The sequence below is a fragment of the Rhinolophus hipposideros genome (genome assembly GCF_964194185.1).
Source record: "Rhinolophus hipposideros genome assembly, chromosome: 4".
In the NCBI taxonomy this organism is placed as follows: domain Eukaryota; kingdom Metazoa; phylum Chordata; class Mammalia; order Chiroptera; family Rhinolophidae; genus Rhinolophus; species Rhinolophus hipposideros.
Genome location: NC_138050.1, coordinates 12,618,693 through 12,641,347, shown reverse-complemented (window position 1 = coordinate 12,641,347; position 22,655 = coordinate 12,618,693). Strand labels below are relative to the sequence as shown.

The 22,655-nt window shown below is 36.0% G+C and overlaps 1 protein-coding gene across 4 annotated transcripts in view; it reads right to left on the bottom strand.

Annotated features, from left to right (window-relative positions):
• NBEA (neurobeachin) overlaps positions 1–22,655 on the bottom strand; it is a 656,028-nt gene that overhangs the window by 201,238 nt on the left and 432,135 nt on the right. For all 4 annotated transcript variants that reach the window (XM_081046841.1, XM_081046842.1, XM_081046843.1 and 1 more), the window contains one exon: positions 17,181–17,324. In XM_081046841.1, coding sequence (XP_080902967.1) covers positions 17,181–17,324 — 144 coding nt within the window. The remainder of the gene's footprint in view (positions 1–17,180; positions 17,325–22,655) is intronic.

Genomic DNA, 22,655 nt, shown 5'->3' with positions numbered 1-22,655 from the left:
AAAAAAAGATTTTTAGAGAGTGTCTACTAAGGTGCTTACTTCAAATTCCCTCAACCTGAGTTAAAGTTGAAAATTCCATATTTTCACATGTATAGAATATTAATTCAAAGGGGACCCCCTTAACTGCCCCTGTAAGATTCCCCGAAGGGAAGGCGTTCTTGGCTATCCTGGATGTAAAAGGCCCCGCAGAAATCAGAAATAACACGCATTCTTCTGCAGCAAGGGCTCATCACGTCCCCTTCCATTGCCCCCTCCAATGCACTTAGTCCGACGAGTCACGACAGGAGAGGCGGTCAATAGGTGGGTGCCCCGTGGACGCTCGGGCCCGCGCCCCCCGCCGCCGCTGCGCCCCGAGCGCGGCTCGCGGGGCCAAGGCCACGGCCGCCACGAGCAGGCCGGGCGGCGGGGCGCGGGCCGAGGCGGGGGTCGCGCTCCCGGGGACCAGCGCTCACGCCCGCCGCGAGCGCCCGCACGGAGCCGGCCGTCCCGCGGCGCGAGGCACGGAGAGCACTCGGCCGGCTCCCGTCGCGCGTGCAGGGGTGGCTGGAAGGCAGACTGTCTGCAGCCCACAGACACCCCCGACCGCGACCGCCCGGGCACACGGACGCGAAGCCGGGCCGTTTGTGTTACTGCTGTCTCTGCCCCTGGAGCCCGCGCGGGGCCCGGCCGCGGCCTGGGGCGGGCAGCTTCCCCCGCGGGGCCCGGAGCCCGCGGAGCCGGGGTCCACCTCGGCTCCACGAGGTTTTTCTTTCCAAGGGGCGAGGCGGTCGATCTGAAGCGCCACTTTAAAGGCTCATCAATCTTAATCTAGGCTGCTCAAGTAATTATGCCCGAATCTCTTGTACGATTACAAGTGGATTTGGGTTTCTATTCCCCAGGCCCTCCTTTGTGTTTATTGGAGGGTCTGCGCGCGCGCCCGGCGGCGCCCCTGCCTCCCGCGCCCTCCGCGAGATCCCCCGTCGCCGGGGCCGCTTCCCACCGCTCCCTTAACCCTTAAACCGCCAGGACTCCTGCGGAGTCTCCGTATTTCCCTCCCGGACAAACCCAGATCGTTTGGGGCGAGGTGAGAAAGAAGGTGACGTGATTCACGTTAGAAGCAAAGTGTCTTCTTATGCATCATTGGGCCTTGCTAAATACACCTTAAAAAACTCGTCATTCTAAACACAGAAGGCTAGTGATTTCTACTTCAATAGAGAGGGTTCTGGCATTTGGACGAAGAGTGGTCAAAAGCATTAAAAATGGCGAACTGCCTCTTTCACTTAACAAGTAATTTAACATAGCCAAACAATTAAATGGGAAAATTTGAAAATAATCACGAAACCCCATTATGAAAACCATACACGCTGATTTACTGAAATATATTACGAATTTAAGTGAAATTCTGTAAACTTTTAACAGAGAACACATTTTCTCTACGTTTCTCTGTGTTCTTGAAAGGAGACTGCGCTTCCTTTTGATTTTACTCCAATCTCGTTCAACTGAATTGGTATTTTCTGGGAGTTTATAAAAGGGCTTCAAACTAGTCCTTCTTTATGAAAGACACTTCATAAAATACTCAGCATTAATAGTGTGTCATTTTTACCCTTGTCTTTTGGAAATCTCCAATTACAACTTCCAATTCTACAGCATGTTTAAGGAGCAGTGAGTCTTTTTGCTGTAGCCTTCAGGGAGCAAACCAGTCACAGAGAGAATGCAGAGGTAATCAACTACAGCAAGAGAGAGAGGGGACTATGCTTTAATCCCTACTGGAGGAGCCTCATGATTTTAGGGATCTGATACTAAAATGTTTACCTAAGGCACAATCATAAACCAGCAGACCTTCCATGGGGAAGACTTGGCTATGTGAAAATCTCAATCCCTTTCCAAATAAAAACAGTTGTAAAAGGGCAGCATCTCTAGATGCCAGAGAGGTGGGGATCTAGCAGGTTTTTCTAGAAGATAACTTGGTACACATGTAACCTCCTAATTTCTCTTAGTGTAGTGAGTTGGGGACTGAATGTAGATATATTCATTCTAATCATTACTATAACAATAGAAAGGTAAATTGTATACTGTCCTCAGCACGCATACAAGTGAAGTGATCCATATGGAAAGATAGTTAATCAAGTGGATGGGACAAAACCTCCTGCCCTTATTGATGCCTACCATAGTTTAAAATGCTACCATCTGAAGCAGCAATTACAGAAAACAAAAGGTTATTTATGTTTTAGAATTGGAAATATAATGTTTAAGAAATATTGATCCATAACTATTTTTAAATTACTTGCTATTAATTTAAATGCTAATTGAAAATTTGAACCAGAACAAAGATTAGTTCCCCAAGCATAATGAAAAGAATCTTTAAAAGAATGAACTTCTCTTTAGAGCCATAGGATTTTTAGTCAGTTGAGATGGTAAACCGAGAGTAAGAAATACATATGTTTTGTATTTGAAAGGGAACTATTCATCAAATATATTTTAAAAGCAGAATGTTAAAAAAAATATTTGTGGGTTTGGATGAATTTACTGAGAACAAAATTCCATGCCTAGAAATCTTAATAATAACACACCAACCTTTTAATAGAACTTTACAGTTTACAAAGAAAGGTCTTTTACATTTTTACTTAACTACTAGTTCAATATTCATAATTTGGGGCTATGACTATGTCAGATACCCTCCTGCCAAAGACCACCAGGAACACATCCGTAGTTGAAAAAATTGGGTTTATTGCTCGTTGCAACGACGGAGACATTGGTACCATGGGCGACTTAGTGACAGGGTGTCGGAAGGACTTTCTTTGAGATTAGGGCGTTGGTTAAATGACTTTGGGGAGTGTTCAAGGAAGGAAGCAGGGCCTTACTCTGGATTGGGCTCTGTTAGGAAGCAGGGGTAATTCTGTGATTGGGTGTCTAAATAAATCTTATCCAGAGGGCGGGAGGACTCGATCTAGGCTATCACTGTAACTGGCAAAGAAGTAGCAGTCACTCATCAGCCAGTAGAGAGGATGTCTGGTATTTAGGTGGCATTCAGAGTGACCTTGTTTTTGTCTGTGCTTAGGAAAATTTATAAAGCTGTCTTTTATGTCACATCATCATCACGTGACCGTGTCTGATGTTGGTGTTCTGTGAGGTTGTGTCCAAAAGGAGAACACCATGGCCTAGCTGTGAGCTCCAGGCCAGCTCCCAACAATACTGAGGCCTCCTTGTAAGGGTCAGGCCACTTTCCAGAGGTCAGGGGCTGCTTTCCTTTTTCTCAGATACAGGAATTAATCATTTTTAGGGACTGGGGAGGGGGTGTCAATAGCATTCTAGCTATTAAAGGCAATTATGGCAATTAGATTTTCAAACGATGCTAAGAATCTTTACAAGTTGCAATATAGAACAGAAAAGAATATATATATGGACAAAGTTGAAGTTAATTAAAATTGGCATCCTTACAATTAGTTCATGACTTTAAACTGGCAAAAATATATTTAGTGTCCATAAAATTACAATGTATTTTAGAATAATTTGAATATTTTCCAAGTTTAGTTTAATATTAATAAAAGTTTTATTGGCTATATGATTTTCTCCAACCTCAATTACTTTGAAACCAGATGTTCAATTTGTTTTTGGAACATGTAAAAGGCCATTATTTTAGGACATAAACATGGACTAATCTTTGTAAAATTATTACACTTAAAATCCTGACATTATTTAGACAAGACCATATCTGAAATCCTTTATGTTTAGTGCAAAATAATATTCCTAAAATTCTTTAAGACAAAAATATGAGGAAGTAAAATTTTTACAATTATTTCTATAATATGATAAAATCTGTAGGAAAATTAAAGCAGGAGTGACTGAACATATCTAAAATATTTATCGCTGCTTTGGACTTATTCTTAAGTATGGCACTATCAATTTAAAAGAAATGTTTTTCCCCATAGAATTAAAAGAATAAAATGATTTAAATCAAAACAAAATAAGTTACTGGAGAGTATGAGAAAGTTGGAACTTTGTTTTAGAATCTCGGGAAAGCTTTATTAGGCATTAAGAACATAGAGATGTTTGTGTTTGTGCCTGGGGGAGAAAGAAATTAGGGGAAAAATGCTACAGAAAATCTTAGATTGCTGTTATCCAGGATAGTTCCCTGGGTTTCAAGCATTTAAAATGCCTCAAGGGAAAACAAAGTAGAATAACAAAATCTAGACAGTGACTCTTTTCTTATGTACAGAAACTATTGGTAGTGGTCCAAATACATGATTAGAATAATGATCCTCTGAAATTTTCAACAACTTTTCTTGCATGAAAATAGTTATAGAATGTCTTCGTTTGAATGAGGAAAATATAACTTGAACAATTAATAGAATACATACCTCAAGAGTTATGAATTTAACTTCCAGCGTAATTCCCTGTTTCCCTAATTCACACACACACACACACACAACCACACACACACACACACACACACACACACACACACACACACACCCAACTATCCAGTATACTCTATAAACCCAAATTTTATACTGTAAAGCTCTTCTGTACCCAAGAAATGGCTTCTACGTGCCCTTTGGTGACTTCTGGAACATAATCTATCCTTACATTGAGATTAGCAATAACCAGTCGTCCCCCTAGTGCCCTGGTCTCCTTAGATTATTACTGTACAAAATGAGAGAGGTGCTTAAGAACACATATTCATCTTTTCAGGTCTGAGTAAACCAACCTCTGGTGAAACTCAACTTACCATAGTCTGCAACTGAAACAGAAAGAATGGAGCCTTTTAGTAGGAGCAATTGAAGACTGCATTTTAACAAAATATCTGTTCATCATGGTAGAACATCTACTTTTGCACAAATATTATCTAAAATTGCATCTTATGTAATATGTTTATAATAATTTTTAAAAGTACTGAGAGGCACTTAGATAGGCTCTAACTTTAATGTACCATTTACGTGTTTCAATTTATTTGTAGAATAGAATTTTTTTTTTTTAAAAAGAAACCAACAAAACCTAGAACATTTTTCAAAGAGGCAATGAGTGATTTTGTAGGCCAAAAAAATATTACAAATTTATATACTCTAAGTAAAATATCACTGAGTTATTTTCTAGCATTAAAACATACCAAAAAGATAATGATAGTTTTAAAGTTCATTGTGATAATTTGCTGTCTTTTGATACAATAGGTGAGCCAGCTGAGATTTGTGTTTCTAGTTATATCACATTTAGTTCAACATATGGAACACATTTTTCACTTTCTGGAAGGGTATTGACTCTTTTATAGCACTAGGATATCATTTAATGATGGAGAAGAGTAAATTCCTACTAGACTAGATGAGTGAATAAACCAGAGGTGATGATTTAAATCTATTGGCCTAGGAGAGTACGTCTTTGGAACCCTCGGTTAGAATAAGTACCTTGCTTTTAGGCTCCCCTGGTTTCCTGGGCACAGCTTTCATATACCATTCATAATATATTGAATATATGTGTTTAGAGTCTGTTTCTCCGATTGGGCATAAACTACTTGAAGACAGAAACATTATCTTCTTCACCCAACACAGTATCTGTCACATAGTATGCAATCTGTGTTATGGAATTGAATATAGAAAACTGTATATACCATTGTTGGCATGTATATGTCACAGTAAAAAGGCCACTTAAAATACGTAACAGATTACATGCTTTATATTTTTCTGGAATTGATTTCGAATTTCCCTTTAAAAATATGAAATACAGTGCATTTTATAGAAAGCATACATTTAAAAATATGCCGAAAAACCAATGAGAGTTGTAATGTAATTGGTCATTTGAGGTGTATCACAGACATACTATTATTTTTAAATAGCATAATTTTATAAGTGCCGTATTTTACCTCGTGTGTAATTTGTTCCTTCTTTGTAAATTAAACGCTTAGAGTGACATATTTACCTCTGCATTCATCCATTCATGTAGTCAACAAAAATTATTCACTGTTCTGAGCCCTAAGAGAGTGGTCACTGTTCTGACCCCTGTTCTGTGGTCATGTGGTCATAGATTTTACCAACAGAGTTTATACTAAAGATAAGACATAAAGGAACAATTTTGACATAAGGGAGAAAGGGTTTAGCTAAGTATTGTTAAAGCACTTTACATGAATTAATCTCATTTATTCCTCATAACAAACCTAAGAGATAGGTACTACTATTATCTCTATTTTACAGATAAGAAAATGAGACTGAGTGGTGAAGTAATTTAGGGAAGGTCATACAACTAGTAAGTGGTAGAGACCGGATTCAAACCTGGTTATCTGAAACCAAAGCCAGGGCATGTCACCTATACCGCCTCTCCCCCAAAGAGAGGGACAGAAACAAAAATTACATAGACATTCACAGAGCTTTGATGGTGATTTCCAGCCTTTTTTCTTCGGTGGGGTGGAGGGGGGGTAGTTGAGAGTGGATGAGGCAGTGACATCTGAAAGGAACTGTGATGGATGATTAGGATTTGGACAGTGGGATGAGGGGGACAGCACTGTAAGCAGGGGGGAAGAATTTGAACAAATACACAGATGCACTATAGGAATAGGAGAAAATAAGACTGGCCAGTGATTAGGACTTAAAGGGGAGCAGTGTGAGATGAAAGTGAAAAAACACATACAGCTTTGAATGTCAGACTTTACAGGTTAAGGCACCAAAGATTAAAGCTCAGGCATTACAATGTAGAATGGCGGTGTTTATTCTTCTTTGACAGGGGGTCATGCATCTCTTTGAGAAGATGGTTAAATATATGGCTCCTTCCTAGAAAAATTCACATATAAATCTTTGTCCATCCTGATTGTATAATAAATGAAGTGTTCATATTTTGGAGAATTAAACTTTGTTGTTTAAATGTTGCCTTCCTCTGTCTAAAGATTTTTTTCTGCCTTGGCTTTTATTGTTGATTTTCTCCAGTCTCAGAAGACATCTTTCCTTCTGCTCAAGCCAGTTACTCTTCCTACCTGGGATTTGGTCTGCCCCTCCCCTGCTCCCATTAGCTACTCTCCATCTTTGTCTCTCCTCTTCTTTGTTAATAAGCTTCTAGGTATCAGTTTCTATCTCTTGGTTCCTCACTGCTTTTCACTTCTTTTGGCTTTACCCTCATCCTCTACTTAGGTCAAGGTGTTAGGGAAGTAGATATTAACATGTTCAAGGCTTGGCAAAGTCTATCCACCAATTAAAAAACAAGTTGTGTAACATTTTAGGTTTAAACTCAGAATTGTTCAAATGTGTTTAGGTATACATTTTCTCTCATTAACGTTTTTCAAAAACTGTGTTCCAAGGAGTATCACTTTAAAACATGCTGAAATGGAGTTCGTTGATGTCTATCTCTATTTCTTCTCTCGCTGTCGTTCTCTCTTGTTCTCCTACTGCCTGACTTCCTTCTCTGTGTCCTTGATAGACACCCTTCTCTGCTGCCATTTCAACCTTGTTCCACAGGGGCTCTGAATTGCCTACTGCTCTCTTTTCTCTATATTCTCTCTTTCCTTGGGTGATTTCGATGGTTTTAATTATGAACTCTATGCCCAACTTGGCTCTCAAATTTTAAACCTTTTTGTCCATTTGAAAATTACAGATATCCAGCAGATCAAGCTGAACCAATCATCTTCATTCCTTTCCCCTCTAAAACACATAAAAAAAATAAAAATCCCAAACACGTTTAATAGCTTCTGTGTCTCTTCTCCCAGGTGAGATTCCTCTCATCCTTACTCCCCACAACTAGTCAATTATCACAGCCTTCATGTATTACCTTCTCAGAGGTTTTTTTTTTTTTTTTTTTTTTTTTTACAGCTGTCCCCTTCTCCTCTTTCCTGTCACCAATTAGTTTAGGCTCTCATCACATCTGGTTTGGAGAACAATAGCCTTTTACCTCAAGTCCGGGTATCCTAAAACCATAACCTACACAATGGCCTGAGTGATGTTGAAATACCATATAAATCAGATACTATCATTGCCATGCTTAAACCTTTCACTGTCTCAGGGTGGCCTTCAGGATAAAAATCCGTGTCCCCCTGGCTCATAAAGCTGCCCTGTGAACGCCTCAGGCTCAACCTCAGAGACTGCCAGCCTCATACTGTTACCGGAATAATTTAAAACTGCAGTAGTTTCGCACAAGTGGTGATGCATTAGCAAATGATGTTTCCCATGCCTGTGACAACTCTTTAAATCTTTCTAAATCTTTTACTTATGCTTCCAGATGCGACATAGGAAACACTTACTCTAGGAAGGCTGGTCAAGGGTTTCGTTTTTGTGTTACCCTGGTTTCCTTTGTACTTCTAGGTTGTTTTTGGTTTTGTTTTTTCCATTATCTGCTCTTCCTCTAGACTATATCCTCTCCTCGTTGAAAGCAGGAACTTTAACCATAGGTGTCTTTTTACTCCACACACCCGCCATAATGTCTTGCCTATAGCAGATATTTAGCATTTATATTTGTTTGGCTTGGATAACCAAGTCCAAGCTGAGTCAAGTTTGGGTCTGACATCAAAGAAGAAGGATGCAACAGGTCCTTCAAGCTCTTATCTTTACAATGTGTGATGACTTTTTATTTCTATTTAAATCTATCCTTTTCTCTTTTATTTCATTTAAAAATGCTGGTAATAACCCACATAATTGATTTGCTAACACACCAAGGGGTTGCAATTCAGAATTAAAAAAAAATACAGATGTAGTAGAATGAACTAGTGATTTAGCAGAGACAGAAAAAAAATGGGTTTGTACTTGGCTCATCTCTTTGCTTCTTATGTGATCATAAGGACCCTAATGTCTGAACCTTAGCTTCCACATCTTAAAATGAAATACAATACCTAATTCAGAGTTATAAAGTCATCAGCCTGTGGAATTATTTTCTCTCAACAAATGTAAATGATGTCTCCCAGCATTATTTGCCCGTCCACATTCACCTCTGTACAACTCATCTACCTCATCCTCCCCCACCCCTTCACCTCCCCCCAGAAAACTGGCTGGTGACTGGGGACTCATCTTCACTGCCCAATCTTAGATGCAAAATGTGTTTTTTAAGAAAGTTTTCTGTGATATCTGGTTCCTAACATTCCTGTTTTATATATAAACTGAACTGATATAGCACTACAACTACACTTAGCTGTTTCATCTGTTAGTGACTTAAAATGAAGGGAAAATTGAACAGAACTTTTAAATTAAGAAAAAAACCAACAATACATAACACATTGTAATCAGTCTTCTTTTGATCAATAAAACTACCTAAACATTTTATCTGCCAAAAGATATTGAAAAATATATAGACGGCAAACTCAGTCCGACATTCCCTTCTTTTTGCTGACAGAAAAGTTCTACAGTTATACTTATTGGACTGATGATTTCAACTGATAAAGCAGATTCTACTGCAATCACTACTTATAAATGGATTGCCATATAAATACTTGTCCTTAGTGCAGACTGTTTTTGTTCAAGTACCTTCTGTAGGCTATAGTTCTGGCTCTGTAGCATCAAGCAATGGAAATTAACAAATACAGAAAACATGATTTTCAGTTGACAGGAAGACTTTTTTGTTGTTTTGTATAGCACATCTCCAAATGTAGTGACAAAATCCGTTTCCCCTCATGTTTGAATTAGTGCCGCGTCTCTTAGAGCAGCCCCCTCACAGGTGTGGCAGCCATTTGCTGGTGAATGCCTCATCTCCTCCAACTCACTAACATCCACAGTCTGGCAGGAGGACAACAGTTTGCTATCTCACATTTTTCCCCCTAAGTGTGACAAATAAGATGATGCATATATTTTCAGTAGGTGATTAATATCTGCATTCATATACTTTTTAAAAAACATGGCATATGGAAGTTTAGTTTCGTACATAAAGAAGAGCGATGGTCTATTGATAAGTGAGTTGAGTTGTTTATTGCGCCTGTTTTTCATGTTGGTAGTAAGTATAACTATAAATCTGTAGAGCAATAACTTTATGGAAAATTCTCCATACAGAGAAAAAAGTGAAAAATAAAAATGAGATTCAACTAGAACATGCTATTAGAAAGAATAGACCTCATCACGGTGGTTTGTGAAACACAGCATAACAAAGAGTGGCTTATTCTTAAAATACAAAAAAAGAGATGTAAGGATGTCACATATGATTTGGATCATGGATGATATCTAAAACACAAAGTTGAATTATGTCCTTTTATAATATTTTAAATTTACATAGCTTGGTTATCAGGGATATTGTTACCCTTAAGAGTACCTTAAAAGTGTTTTTTTATAGACTATAGAATCCATGGTTGAAGGAGACATACATTTTTGGAAATACAGAAAAATGGATACAGTAAAATATTTGCAGACTTTAAAATGGCCTTGTAGATGTTATAAAAATGATACAGACAGGCTAAGAAGGCTAGATATTCAAGGTAAAGCTTTTATTTATTTTTACAACTTTTTAACTAAATTAAAAAATTAAGTTAGAAATTTAAATATTTTAGCTTTTTAAGAAATGGGCATGTGTTTAATGTTGTTTCTAAGAGCTTTGTGAATTCTGTGTTTGAAGCTGAACGTGAACCCTTTGGGTATACTATTTATGACTGGAAAAGCAACTTCCTCATTCAAAGAGAGAGAAAAAAGACTTATAAAGACTCATAAGGCTTTTTCAACATCAAATAGCTTTTATTAAACAACATTTTGATGAGTTAAGTGTGAGTGAGTCAGGGACATATGGATTAAATTTCCCTTGAAATACACATGGGTTTAAAAATTAAGGGGAAAATCCTGAGCAAAATGCATTTTAGAGAATCGAGAATCTTTAAAAGACATTTTTTCTCTCAATACAAATATCATGATTTTCAATTCTAGTTAGACTCTGTAACTGAAACTACATAAAAATAAATTTGGAGAAATCTTTTACAAAATACTACAAAATACTAGTTTTGTCAAAGAAGGAATGCTTATTAACTATATATTTGAATTGTACTCAAGAAGCTGTTACGCTTACTCATACATCTTTTGAATCAGACTTTATTTGCATCAATGAAACACTGAATTTGTTGTCTTGTATAGTATTTACTCTCTTATTCCATTAGACAACACAATCTTTCTGTGCTTTTGGCTCATCTTCTTTCTTCTGTTTTTCTTTTTAAAATAAATTTCTCTGAAAAATTCTTACTTTTTAGAGTTCTGCTGTTCCTGTAATTATATTTTTCTAGAATCTTGAGTTTCTCCTTCGTCTTGTATACTTTGTATTTTGCTTTGTCCTTTTTACCTCTGTTTTTAAGGAACATTTAATTTATACACAAAAAAAAACTTTGCCTCTGACATCTGGACATTCCATGTTAGAACATCTGAAGGCCTAAATTAGCTATCTGATCATCTTATTTGTCTACTTTCATTTATTAAGGTAGACATATCCTGTGCCTTAACTTCCTGGTTATTTAAGTCACTGAGAGCTGGTGGTAGCTGAGCTAATTCTCCTGATTTTTTTTTCTTTCTATAAGTCTCTGAGCTCTGAAGCTCTACATACTCACTAAATATCTTAATTAGTAACTGGGTTTGTGAATGCAGCCAAATAGAGATTTAGGGAGATAGGAGTGGTCAACCTAAAAAAAAAAAAAATTCTAAGCAACAGTTTCCTCACCTGGAAACCGTGATGAACACTAAAGGTGAGTCACATAGGGAAGGTGACTGTCACTTAGAAGAACCTCTCACTGGCTACATTCTGTTTCTTTTAGTAGTTAGACCTCCTCCATATTCCTACATGTTTTTCTCATTCTTAAATTCACATAATGCAGGTTTTTCTGAGTTTCAGATTCTTGACTTTGATAAGAGTGAGTGTGTGTGTGTGTGTGTGTGTGTGTGTGTGTGTGTAGAGGTTTATAAATCTACCACTTTGAAAAAAACACATAAAGAATTCCAACTCTTATAGTCTAACACATCTTCCCCATGTTGCTAGTTCCCTATACTAATACTCTTTTTGAAATATTTAAAATCCATAGGATATAGAACATCTTTGCCATGTGTTAGAGAAAATATTTTTTGATTAAGAGTCACAGTGGTATCTTGACTTTAAAAATTGGAACCTTAAGAGACATTTAGTTAAAATGACACAATTTGCAGGAAATAGGATAAAACAAAGATCAGCTTAACTTTAGGTGTTCTTACCCTGGAAAAGTCAAGTGATGAGTTGAGTAATTATTTGAAATGTTTCAACTAGTATGAGCAAATGATCTGATAATTCGAGCCCCCAAATACTCAATAGCTCAAAATAAGTTTTGTTTTGTCTTTTGTTTTTGGTATAAATTAACTAGATAATTATCTCAGCTTTCCAGTTTATTTTACCTACATGAACTTTGTCAGTGAAAACTTTTTAAGAGCAAGTAATTGTGTTAGAACATTTCTTCATGGTTTAAAGGCACATGGGATACGGTTGCTACCTTTAAGGAATGTACACTCTAAAAGGAGAGAGAAAACATATAGAAAAGCACCTGCAATATAAAGCTGTATGTAACAAATATCTTAAGAATGATATAATTAAAATTTTATGGAGTGGCTATATAAATAAGACTGGTAATAACCAGTGTTGGGAAGGATGTAGAAAAACTGGATCCTCACACACTGCTGATGAGAATGTAAAATGAAGCAGCCACTTTGGAAATCAGTCTAGCAGTTCATCAAAAAGGTAAATCATTATTATTTGACCCAGCAATTCCATGCCTAGGTACATACCCGAGAAATAAAAATGTAAGTTTACATAAAATGTTGTACATGAATGTTCATGGCAGAATTAATCACAATAGCCAAAAGATGGAAACAAACCATCTTTTGGTTTGTTAAAGTGTCCAGCAACTCATGAATGAATAAGCAAAAAGTGGTATATCCACTTAATGGAATATTACTCACTATAAAAAGGACATACATGCTACAACATGGATGGACCTTGAAAACACTGTGCTAAGAGGCCAGTCACAAAAGACTACACATTATATGATTCCATTTATATGAAATATACCTCATAGGCAAATTTGAGGACAAAGAAAGTACATTAGTGGTCCTCTAGGGCTGTGTGCATGGGGAACGAGGAAATGGAGGGGGTAGACAAGAGTATAAGGTTTCTTTTGCGGGTGATGAAATGTTCTAAAATTGCGGTAACAGTTGAATAACTCTGTAAATATACTAAAAATCATTACAATGTGCACTTTAAATGGGTCAAATGTATGGTATGTGAATTATATCTCAATGAAGATGTTACCAAAAAATATTATAGGGTGACAAGATTGGCCAGTGAATAATTCATAAAGTGTTTTAAATAGGTCTAAAACAATGGACAGAAATTTGATAGAGGGAGATAAAAAAGGGTGTAGACTAGAGAGGTGCAAAAGATATTTCTGGTAAAGAAAGAAGTTTGGACATTGACACAGGCATGTAAAAAATCTTTTAACTTATTTACATTAAATAGATGGGTGGACTGTTGGTAAGAACAACTTAAATAAATATAAACAAAAAGTATTTTTAAAATAATTTACAGAGCTAATTTAAGTTTCAAATTAAAATATATTGAGATTTCAGATTAAAAACAGGTGAATTATACCTATTAATTTCAATGTTTTAAGTAAGAAAATAATATTTTAAATAATAAATATAGTAAGTTGAAAATTTTTGTTAGATAAAGAAATTTAGGTACTAATTTACTTTGGTGAATCACTGCAAACTAAAAAACGCAATTAAACTAAACTAAGTTAGGTGTTATTAATATACTAATTACTTAATTGATTGTCACACTTCTATATTATAATCATTAGCCATTTGGTACAATGCATAATAAATTGAGCAATTAATAATCACACACATTTAACTTGCCTCTGGAGATGAACAGCTTGGGAAGAAAGGGAACTAAAAGTGAAACAGAAAATTGTACGACATTTAAATCTGTAAAACATTGTGGAACATTTTATCTTTATTAAAACTAGGAAAATCCAAAGAAAATGGAGAAAAACATGCAAAAGGGTCAATATTTAAATAAAATTGTGCTTATAAATACTCTATCAAAAATTTTTAACTTACAATAATGATTTTTGGGGAAGACACAAATAAAACTAAAATAAATAATTATGCATATTCATAGAGTTCTAAATATAGTATAATAAAGCCAGTGTAAAAGTTGAATTATAAACCGGATCTTGTTTTTACATCATTTTAGAAGAGTCTTTAAGTATATACACATACATATTTAAATACACTCTTTAGTGTATTTTAGTTCAAACCACATCTTTTATTGATTCATTTACACTTTATTTATTTTGACATTCAATATTATTTTATATTAATTTCACATACACAGCATAGTGGTTAGACATGTATATAATTTAAAAAGTGATCCTCTAGAACTATATATTTCTTAACCTTATGCAAGCTACTTAATCTCTCTTGGCCTCTATATCCTCATTTGTAAAATTAGAATAATAATAGTATACTTATAGAGTTGCTGCAAATATTAAATAGATTATTGCATATAAACCCTTGAAACACTACCTGGCTCTTATTAAGACATGCTAGCTATACTTTTTTTCTTTTCTTTTTATAATCAGAAATTGATCCAATCTTTTAAACCAAAGAAAACAGAATTAATCTTAGCTAAGTTAGCACTTTCTCTTAGTTTTCTCTTCTAATTACCGCATTTTTTTTCTTGAATTTAACTTAATTATTAAGTAATATTGCACATGCACAAATTATAATGATTGGTCTCCTTACCTGTGTGCCTGTCAACAAAACAGAGTTTCGTAAGACAGGAAAATTATGAATTATGTTAATTAGCAAGTTTAGGTTTACTGTTATTATTATAAAAATGATGTAAGCATTCATATAAAATCTAAGAACTCTATTTTTATACTTTTGAAGGTATATTTCTTAATAACATGCAAGATCTCCTGTATTTTAATTTGGATTTAGATCTCCTGTGATAGCGAAGTTTCCCTTAGGCGGTTTAGCACTATAAGTCTATTTACAATGATAAATTACAAATAAGAAATACATTATTTAACAAATTTTAATTTCTGAGACAGAGATAACAATGATCTGTACAAAAACTTGTCAGAGCAAGATAGAAAGTCACATATTTTTTTTTAAGCCTAGGAATACTGGTTTGTAATTAACTTCTAAAAATGATTTTTATGTGTCATCACTATCATGCCAGTCTAGATGAACAAATAGGCTTCAGCATTTACAGAATGAATCTACAGATACCTACAGATTCTGCAAAGATTTCTGTGACTCTTTCTTCTCCCTGCATGAAACACCCATCCTCCACTTTGGTATTGCATTCAAAGCTCAGGGTCATATTTGTGGACCGCAGTTTTAAAAATGAACACTATAGACTAGGTAGGGAATCACTATTTTAGGACAGTTTGTAAGATTTTAAGACACCAGAATTCCAAAAAAAGAGTATGAGTTAGGACTAGGTGGATAGGAATAGGATCAGATCTACTCAAAGACAAATCTGTTTAAAATTCATAGACATTAGAGGAATTTTCATAGAGTGAATTGGTCAAGAGCCTCACAATTCAATTGTAAAGAATTTATTTCAAGCATACTTTCATTGTTCTTTAGGTATTTTAACTTAATGCTTTTTGGGAATTTTGCTTATAAGCATAAATTAATGTTAATTACTGTAGCTACCATTAGACGAGACAAATATAAAGGGGTTATTAGTCTTTATTGGATCTTGCCTCTGGTATTATTGGGCAGATCTTATTTCAATAAACTTCAAGATACTAGCCAAATTGTATCAACTAATTAATTGCCTTTGGGGACTAAGGACCAGAGAGTCTAAACTAAATTGTATAATGATTGAACATTTCTGTTAGCATATGTGAACGAGGAAAGGCAACACATTAAAAAGGAGAGGAATCATGTTTGTGAATTTTCTCTACTTCTTTAGGTTCAACAATAAGATCAGGAAAAGATAAATCTGTGGGCAAAAGAAAATAATGGACTTTGCTTAACTTCCAAATGCCTCAGATAAAATTTCTGAACTACTGAAACAAACCACAAAACAACAAAACCAAAACTTGAACATTTTCTTAGGAATTCAAGGTAATAAACACTTGTTCACAGATTTAAGATTGATTTTAAATAGGAAAAATAGTTTTTTCCTATTTCCATGATACAGAAATGTTAATAATATAAGCATATCCAGGAACTGGTATTAGAAAACCTTATTAATCATTTTCCAGAAGAGGGAGAATAATGTGCCATCTCCAGCTTACAATTACAATGAACAGAAACGTGTTGTCCTAACTAAAAGGAGAACTCTCTAACTGGTAGAAATAGTTGGAGGCTTTCATAAATCATGCCAGGTGATTTTCAGCACATGTCTGGAAACAGCAGTGCTATTTTGTATACAGAATGATGAATATAAATCCACTTCTGTATTGCCATCTGACACCCCAATGTTGTATGGGCTGAAAATACAGAAGTGAGGCAAGGCTCAACCAATCACTTTTTGAGATTCTAAAGCAGGAGTTTTTCACCTGAGATCTCGGATATGATTCCATAGACTGGTTTCCATTCGTGGGGTTAGTGAACCATCTGAAATTGTGTACAAAATTGTATGTGTACCTTCATGAAGCAATCTGCTTTCATGAGATTCTCAAAAGTGGTTTAAAACCCAAACAATGTAATGGGCCAACACTGTAAGATACCCATGTCCCATCTGGTCACTGGGGGTGCTGTTAGACCAGGACTCGGATAAGGTGGAAACTGAGGGTGGCCAGGTGAAAGAATGTGTGCTGGTGGTGGGGTCTAGCAGTGTAGGAACAGAGAACCCAGGAATGGGGGGACATTCCAATGAGTGACAGCAGGGAGGCAATGGCAAATTCAGTGGTCACCTGGCTGAAGTCGCTCTTTCTCAAAGCTGTTAGCTTGTCAGTCATGTGCCACTCGGTGAGTCCATCATCCAGTCCCCTCCCAATTATTTAGGCAGTTAGATGGAAACAATTTATGCTCTATGTTACTCCTATATTAAAAAGTTGCTCTTCATTACCTAGAAATTAGATGCTATTCATTTACTGTTAGTGAAATACATATTTGTCTGATACGCATTTTCCTTCCTTCAATACTAGACATGAGATGAAGTAAATTATTCACAGTCACACGATTGAGCACAGTTCCAACCACTGGCACACACTTTTTCACCAGGAGACAGATGTTAAATTCAGTATTTATTACTTACAACTAATAGAAGAAAAATATTTAAAAACTTACCTGCAAGATTGTCGATTTCCTTCTCCTGGAGCAGACTGACTGCGTCATCGTCTCCTTCCAGCATAAGTTCGGTCTCTGCACTCTGATTCACTATTGCTTGACTTCTGAACGTTTTCTTCGACTTCACCACATCTTCTTCAGTGCCTAGTCACAACCGAAGTGTAATAATTCAGGTCATTGCGATTGTTTTGCTGTCAGTGCATATTAGAAATAATCTATAACTTTCTCATAATTATATGCTGCATTTACATATAACTTCACAATTATAGAACATTCTTACCTTTGTCTTGTTTGGTCTTCTAAATAACTGTGAGAAAGGCAGGGGATGCAATCACCTACCCTTGTTTCACAGATGAGAAAACAGCCTGTGAAAGCTGCTGGCTTGTTGAGAGACTTAGGGCTTGGTGGTGATAGAGAAAGGATTCTGTCATCCATGTCTTGGGGCCCTAAGATCACTGTACTTCTTACCAAAAATCTGCATCTCACCATAAACTTGGTTTTCTGGTCCGTAAAATTATATAGTTTTATACAATTATACCTTTGTGTGAATTAGTATGAGGTCGGACAATTAAGATCCTGAACTTGTTGTAATACTGTTGCTAACCTTTTTTGATATCAGAGGGATTATTCATTATGAATTTGTACCAACTGGACAAACAGTTAACCAAGTTTACTATTTGGAAGTGCTGAAATGGCTGCATGGAAATGTTAGATGACCTGAACTTTTCCCCAACAATTCATAGCTCTTGCATCACGACAATGCACCAGCTTACACAGCACTGTCTGTGAAGGACTTTTTAGCCAGTAAATAGATAACTGTATTGGCACACCCTCCCTACTCACATGATCTGGCCCCCAATGACTTCTTTCTTTACCTGAGATAAAGGAAACATTGATAGGAAGACATTTTGATGACACTCAGGAATCAAGGGTAATACGACAACAGCTCTGATGTCCATTCCAGAAAAAGAGTTCCAAAATTGCTTTGAAGGGTGGACTAGGTGTTGGTGTAGGTGCATAGCTTCCCAAGGGGAGTCCTTCGAAGGTGACCGTAGTGATATTCAGCAATGAAGTATATAGCACTTTTTTTTAGGATGAGTTCGTGAACTTCATTGTCCAACCTCATACATTGATCAGATTGTTTTTGAAAATAGATAGGTATGAATAGAACAAGAAAGCATTAACATCTGAAGGGAGAAATCGTTGTTATCGGGCAGCTACAGAAAGGTTGAGTTAGGAATCCTGTAGGCAAAAAATAAACTTCACAATAGCTGTTTTCTTAGCAATTAATGAAATAAATAATGGTTTTCTAAAGTAACGTCTTGAAAAAAAAAAAAGTGATATCCTGATTTTGTTACATAAAATAGTACAAAAGGCCAAAATCCAAACACAAATAAATAAGTCAGAAGATTGGAAATATAGCAAAAATTGACCTCGCTTTAACAGGTCAATCAATATAAAGGTTAGAAATTAAAATGCCGTTGAATTTCTTATGGATTTGACTGCTTAACAAATATTTCACTATTTACATTCAAACACCTGTGTTGGCAGGTGACAATGAATATAAAATTACTTGAACTACAAGTAAATTTTATATACATACATATACATATGTATATTTTATAAATGTTGTATACATATATACATACACACACACACACACACACACACACACATATTACAGCTAAGCAATTCCTCTATTTCATGTCACTTGAAGATAAAATTCTACCTGGAAGAAGATTCAATTTATGGTTCTAGCAGTAGTATTAGGATATAGGCTTCAAGAACCAGCATTAACTAGGAAAACACAACCACATCTCATTTGGTGTGGCAGATATATTCCCGAAATGGAGCCTAATAAATCACTCCTGTATGGTGGTGTTGTATCAGTTCTAGGGGATGTTATGATATGTGTACACATGCAATTATTCTCCAAATCTTGAGATACCTTTGGCCAAAACTCGCCATTTCACAATAATGTTTTTGGTCAATCCTCCTAGGCCCAGGAAAGGACTCCCACTGTCTATTACTAACTTGATATTTGCTTAGAAGTGTACCTGGCTGCCGTAAAACCTGCACTGTAACACACAGTGTTAGCCTCTTTTTCTGCAGCTTGCATATTTCTTGTCTTCAGTGACTCAGAGCCAATTGTTTGCTAAAACATTAACAAATTGACTCAAAGATAGCCTACAGAGGAGTAAAACTCACACTCACTGTACAACAGCACTGCCGTGTTACTGGCTGAGAGGGAGTCTGTCATCCTAGCTCTTACTGGACAACAGCATTTAGAGAGCATGGCTGAAAAAAACAGAATAAAGGCATAGACTGCTAAATACATAGTTTCATAAATACTTCAAAGAGTATTATTACAAGTCAGTGCTACATGGAAGGTGGGGGGACTCAAATGGGTTATATGTGCATTCTTCTTTCACTGGCCCATAGGTAATTCTTATTTCTGGAATAAAAAATGAGGATTGATTACTGAATACTCCAGAACCTTATCTTAATTTTATTTGTTTTTTCGGTGATATAAAGCCAGCACAACACTAATCTTCTGGGGTTAGCTCTCTTTATAATGTATTTGCTTCTTGGGTAGTAACTTAATTTGACAAACCCAGAGCTTGCTTCATCTGAGAACAAAAGGGGCGAATCCAATGATTAATAGCCAAGAAGTCTCTCTTGAGGTGTTTATAGCCATATTTCTACTAGACATCTTCAACTGGATATTCCCAGTTCCACACTTTCCTAACTGAACAAATCATCCTCTGCTCCTCCACATTATATTTTGATCTACAAATATATAAAGCCACAAATGTGGGAGTCATCCTGCAAGGTCACGCCACTGCCCTACTCAGGCCACCACCGTTTTGTTCTCGAGGACGTCCACAGCTCTCTCAGCTGCACATCCTCCACGCATCTGTCAGTGTGATTATTATGAAACACAAATAAACTGAGGATATTTCTCGCTTAAATTCATTTATCAACTCCTCCCAGACCACGGTGCTCAATGCAAGGCTTACCCTTACGTAAAGGATAAAATCCAAACTCCTCAGCATGGCTGAGCAAGGCCTTTTATACTCTTATTACCAGGTTTGCCTTATTTTTTTTAAACCCTCATCAACAATACTGGGTCATGTACAGCTTCCAAACTAGGTCAGGCTTTCTCAGACCACTTTACCTGTGCTAATATTATCCCCTTTGTCTGGTATGTTCCTTCCTTCCTCTTTTGTTTGGCCAATTCCTACTTGACCACCAAAGTACTTGACCATCCTTCCGGCACCTTTCCCAACCAAACCCTCTGTACTTTTACAACTGACACAGAACCCAACCACACAGGATAGGTGCTGTCTGATGTGTGTGCCTTCTCCACTACGCTACAGCCTGGTTTCTGCAGCCTCTGTGCCTGCCACGCAGCAGGTGTGCCGCAAACGTTTGCTGAACTGAAGTTCAAGTCTCCTCACCCCATGTTCCCACCTCTGATTTCTGTAGGTAGGTTTGTGTGCTCTTTCCCTTATTGCTTCCTCCACACCTCATAAATCTACTGCAGTAGTTATCGGTATTGTAATTGTTTGCTTGTTACGTCCACATGGCCTGGAAGCTCTTAATGACTGGAAACATGCTTCTGTCTTTGTATTCTCAGTTCTTAGTGCACTGCCTGGCACTCTTAACAAGCCCGGATACATACTAAGTTAATACCCTGTGACATAAAGTTATCTCTGGATATTTCCTAATCTGAAGGTGCCAGGGTACCTCAGAGATTCTTGATGATCTGCCTTCAGTTTGGGGAAAAAAAAATTCAAGGATCTATATATTTACACAAAAGGAAATTTGGTTCTTTTTATAAAATAATCAATGAAACCCTTTATGTCTGAGTCACCCTAATAAAGCAAGTTTTTCCTTGTATCACAACCATGTGTAATCTACTTTATCATTAAAAGAAGCTTTATGTAACTCTTGTTCTTAAAATTAAAATCTACCAAAAAGAAAATGTACTCAACCGAAGGTGAGCTCTGAAATGCACATCAAGCTTTTAATTCCATTCCTTTTTAAAGCAGTGAAACAAATACGTCTTTAAAAAATATAGCAAACTAATCCATACCAACACACTGAACTCATCATCCCTGTTGAAGTGTTATCAGTTTGCAGCTCAGGAAACTTCCTTTTTTTATGGTACTGCAGCAAACATTTATCTAAATTAAAGTGTACGAGATCCAAAGGTGCTTTTCAATCACAATATCCTTTATGAATTAGAGTTTCATTCATCAAAATTACAGGCAAAAAGAGGTAAGGTCTCAAAGGGCTGTCTCATTACAAGGCTTATAAACACTGTCCTTAAAAAGAATTGGTTTAACACCTAACAAATCAAAATCTGATTGGGAAGAGAATTTATTTGAGATCATCTATCTTCAGAAGACACGTTGGACTGTGTGCACTTCTTGGCCTCTTTTCGCCATTCATCAAGAAATTAACAAGCGAATACTACAAACCACCAGAACGCCTCAGATTTGAAAATGTGGATTATGTATAAAGCTGGATAAGATAGACATATATGCTTATTTTCTAGAAAATATTACAATGCTATAAAATTTGTAAGGTTTTAGAATAATTTCACTAAATTAGACTAATAAACCCAAATGCAAAATTGCACTTATGTTATTTTCCACATTATGTTACAAATAACAAATTCTATATACATTAGATTTCTCTGTAAATATAATTGAAGTTTTGTATGTAAAATGTTATCTAATATAGAATACGACATTACTTAAAACTTCATAAAGCTCCACTTTCATAAAATTTATCTTAAAAAGGAAAGATCCATGTGAAACAAAGTATATTTTAAAAGTGAATTAATAAGAGAACTAAATGTGTCTACTACTGTTACTATTCTCTAGCATTACTACTACTATAATTGCATTATTATTTAAAATAGTTTTAGTGTTAGTTTAAATAAGTATAAGTGAAATATAGAAAATGATAAATTAGAGGCATTGAGTTATCTTTATAATATTCAGAGAAAATGTCTATCTAGAAAGTCTGCACAATAAAGCTAAAGACATTATTTCATTTGCCCATTGTGTCTTTTTCCATTGATAAACATAAACAGTTAATGTAAACAAAAATACTACATTGTAGTTTATTTTTCTTTAAAGTATTATTCTATAGTAAACTTTATAACATCTATACTAAAAAAGAAAAAAGTAATTTACCATGATAGGTAACCCATAAATTATATATTAGCCAATGCACAAAGAGAAAAGATATAATAAACCCATAAAAAGCCAATTTTAGTGTAGCATCAGCTTCTTACCAGTTTTATGCTATTGTTACTATTTGCATGAGTACTGAATTATTAAAATGATGCGTGTATATACAGAGGGTGCCAAAAAATGTGTACACATTTTAAGAAAGAAAAAAACTATTAAAATTGTAATATTCAATATATACCAACAACAAAAGATGAATACAAGTTAC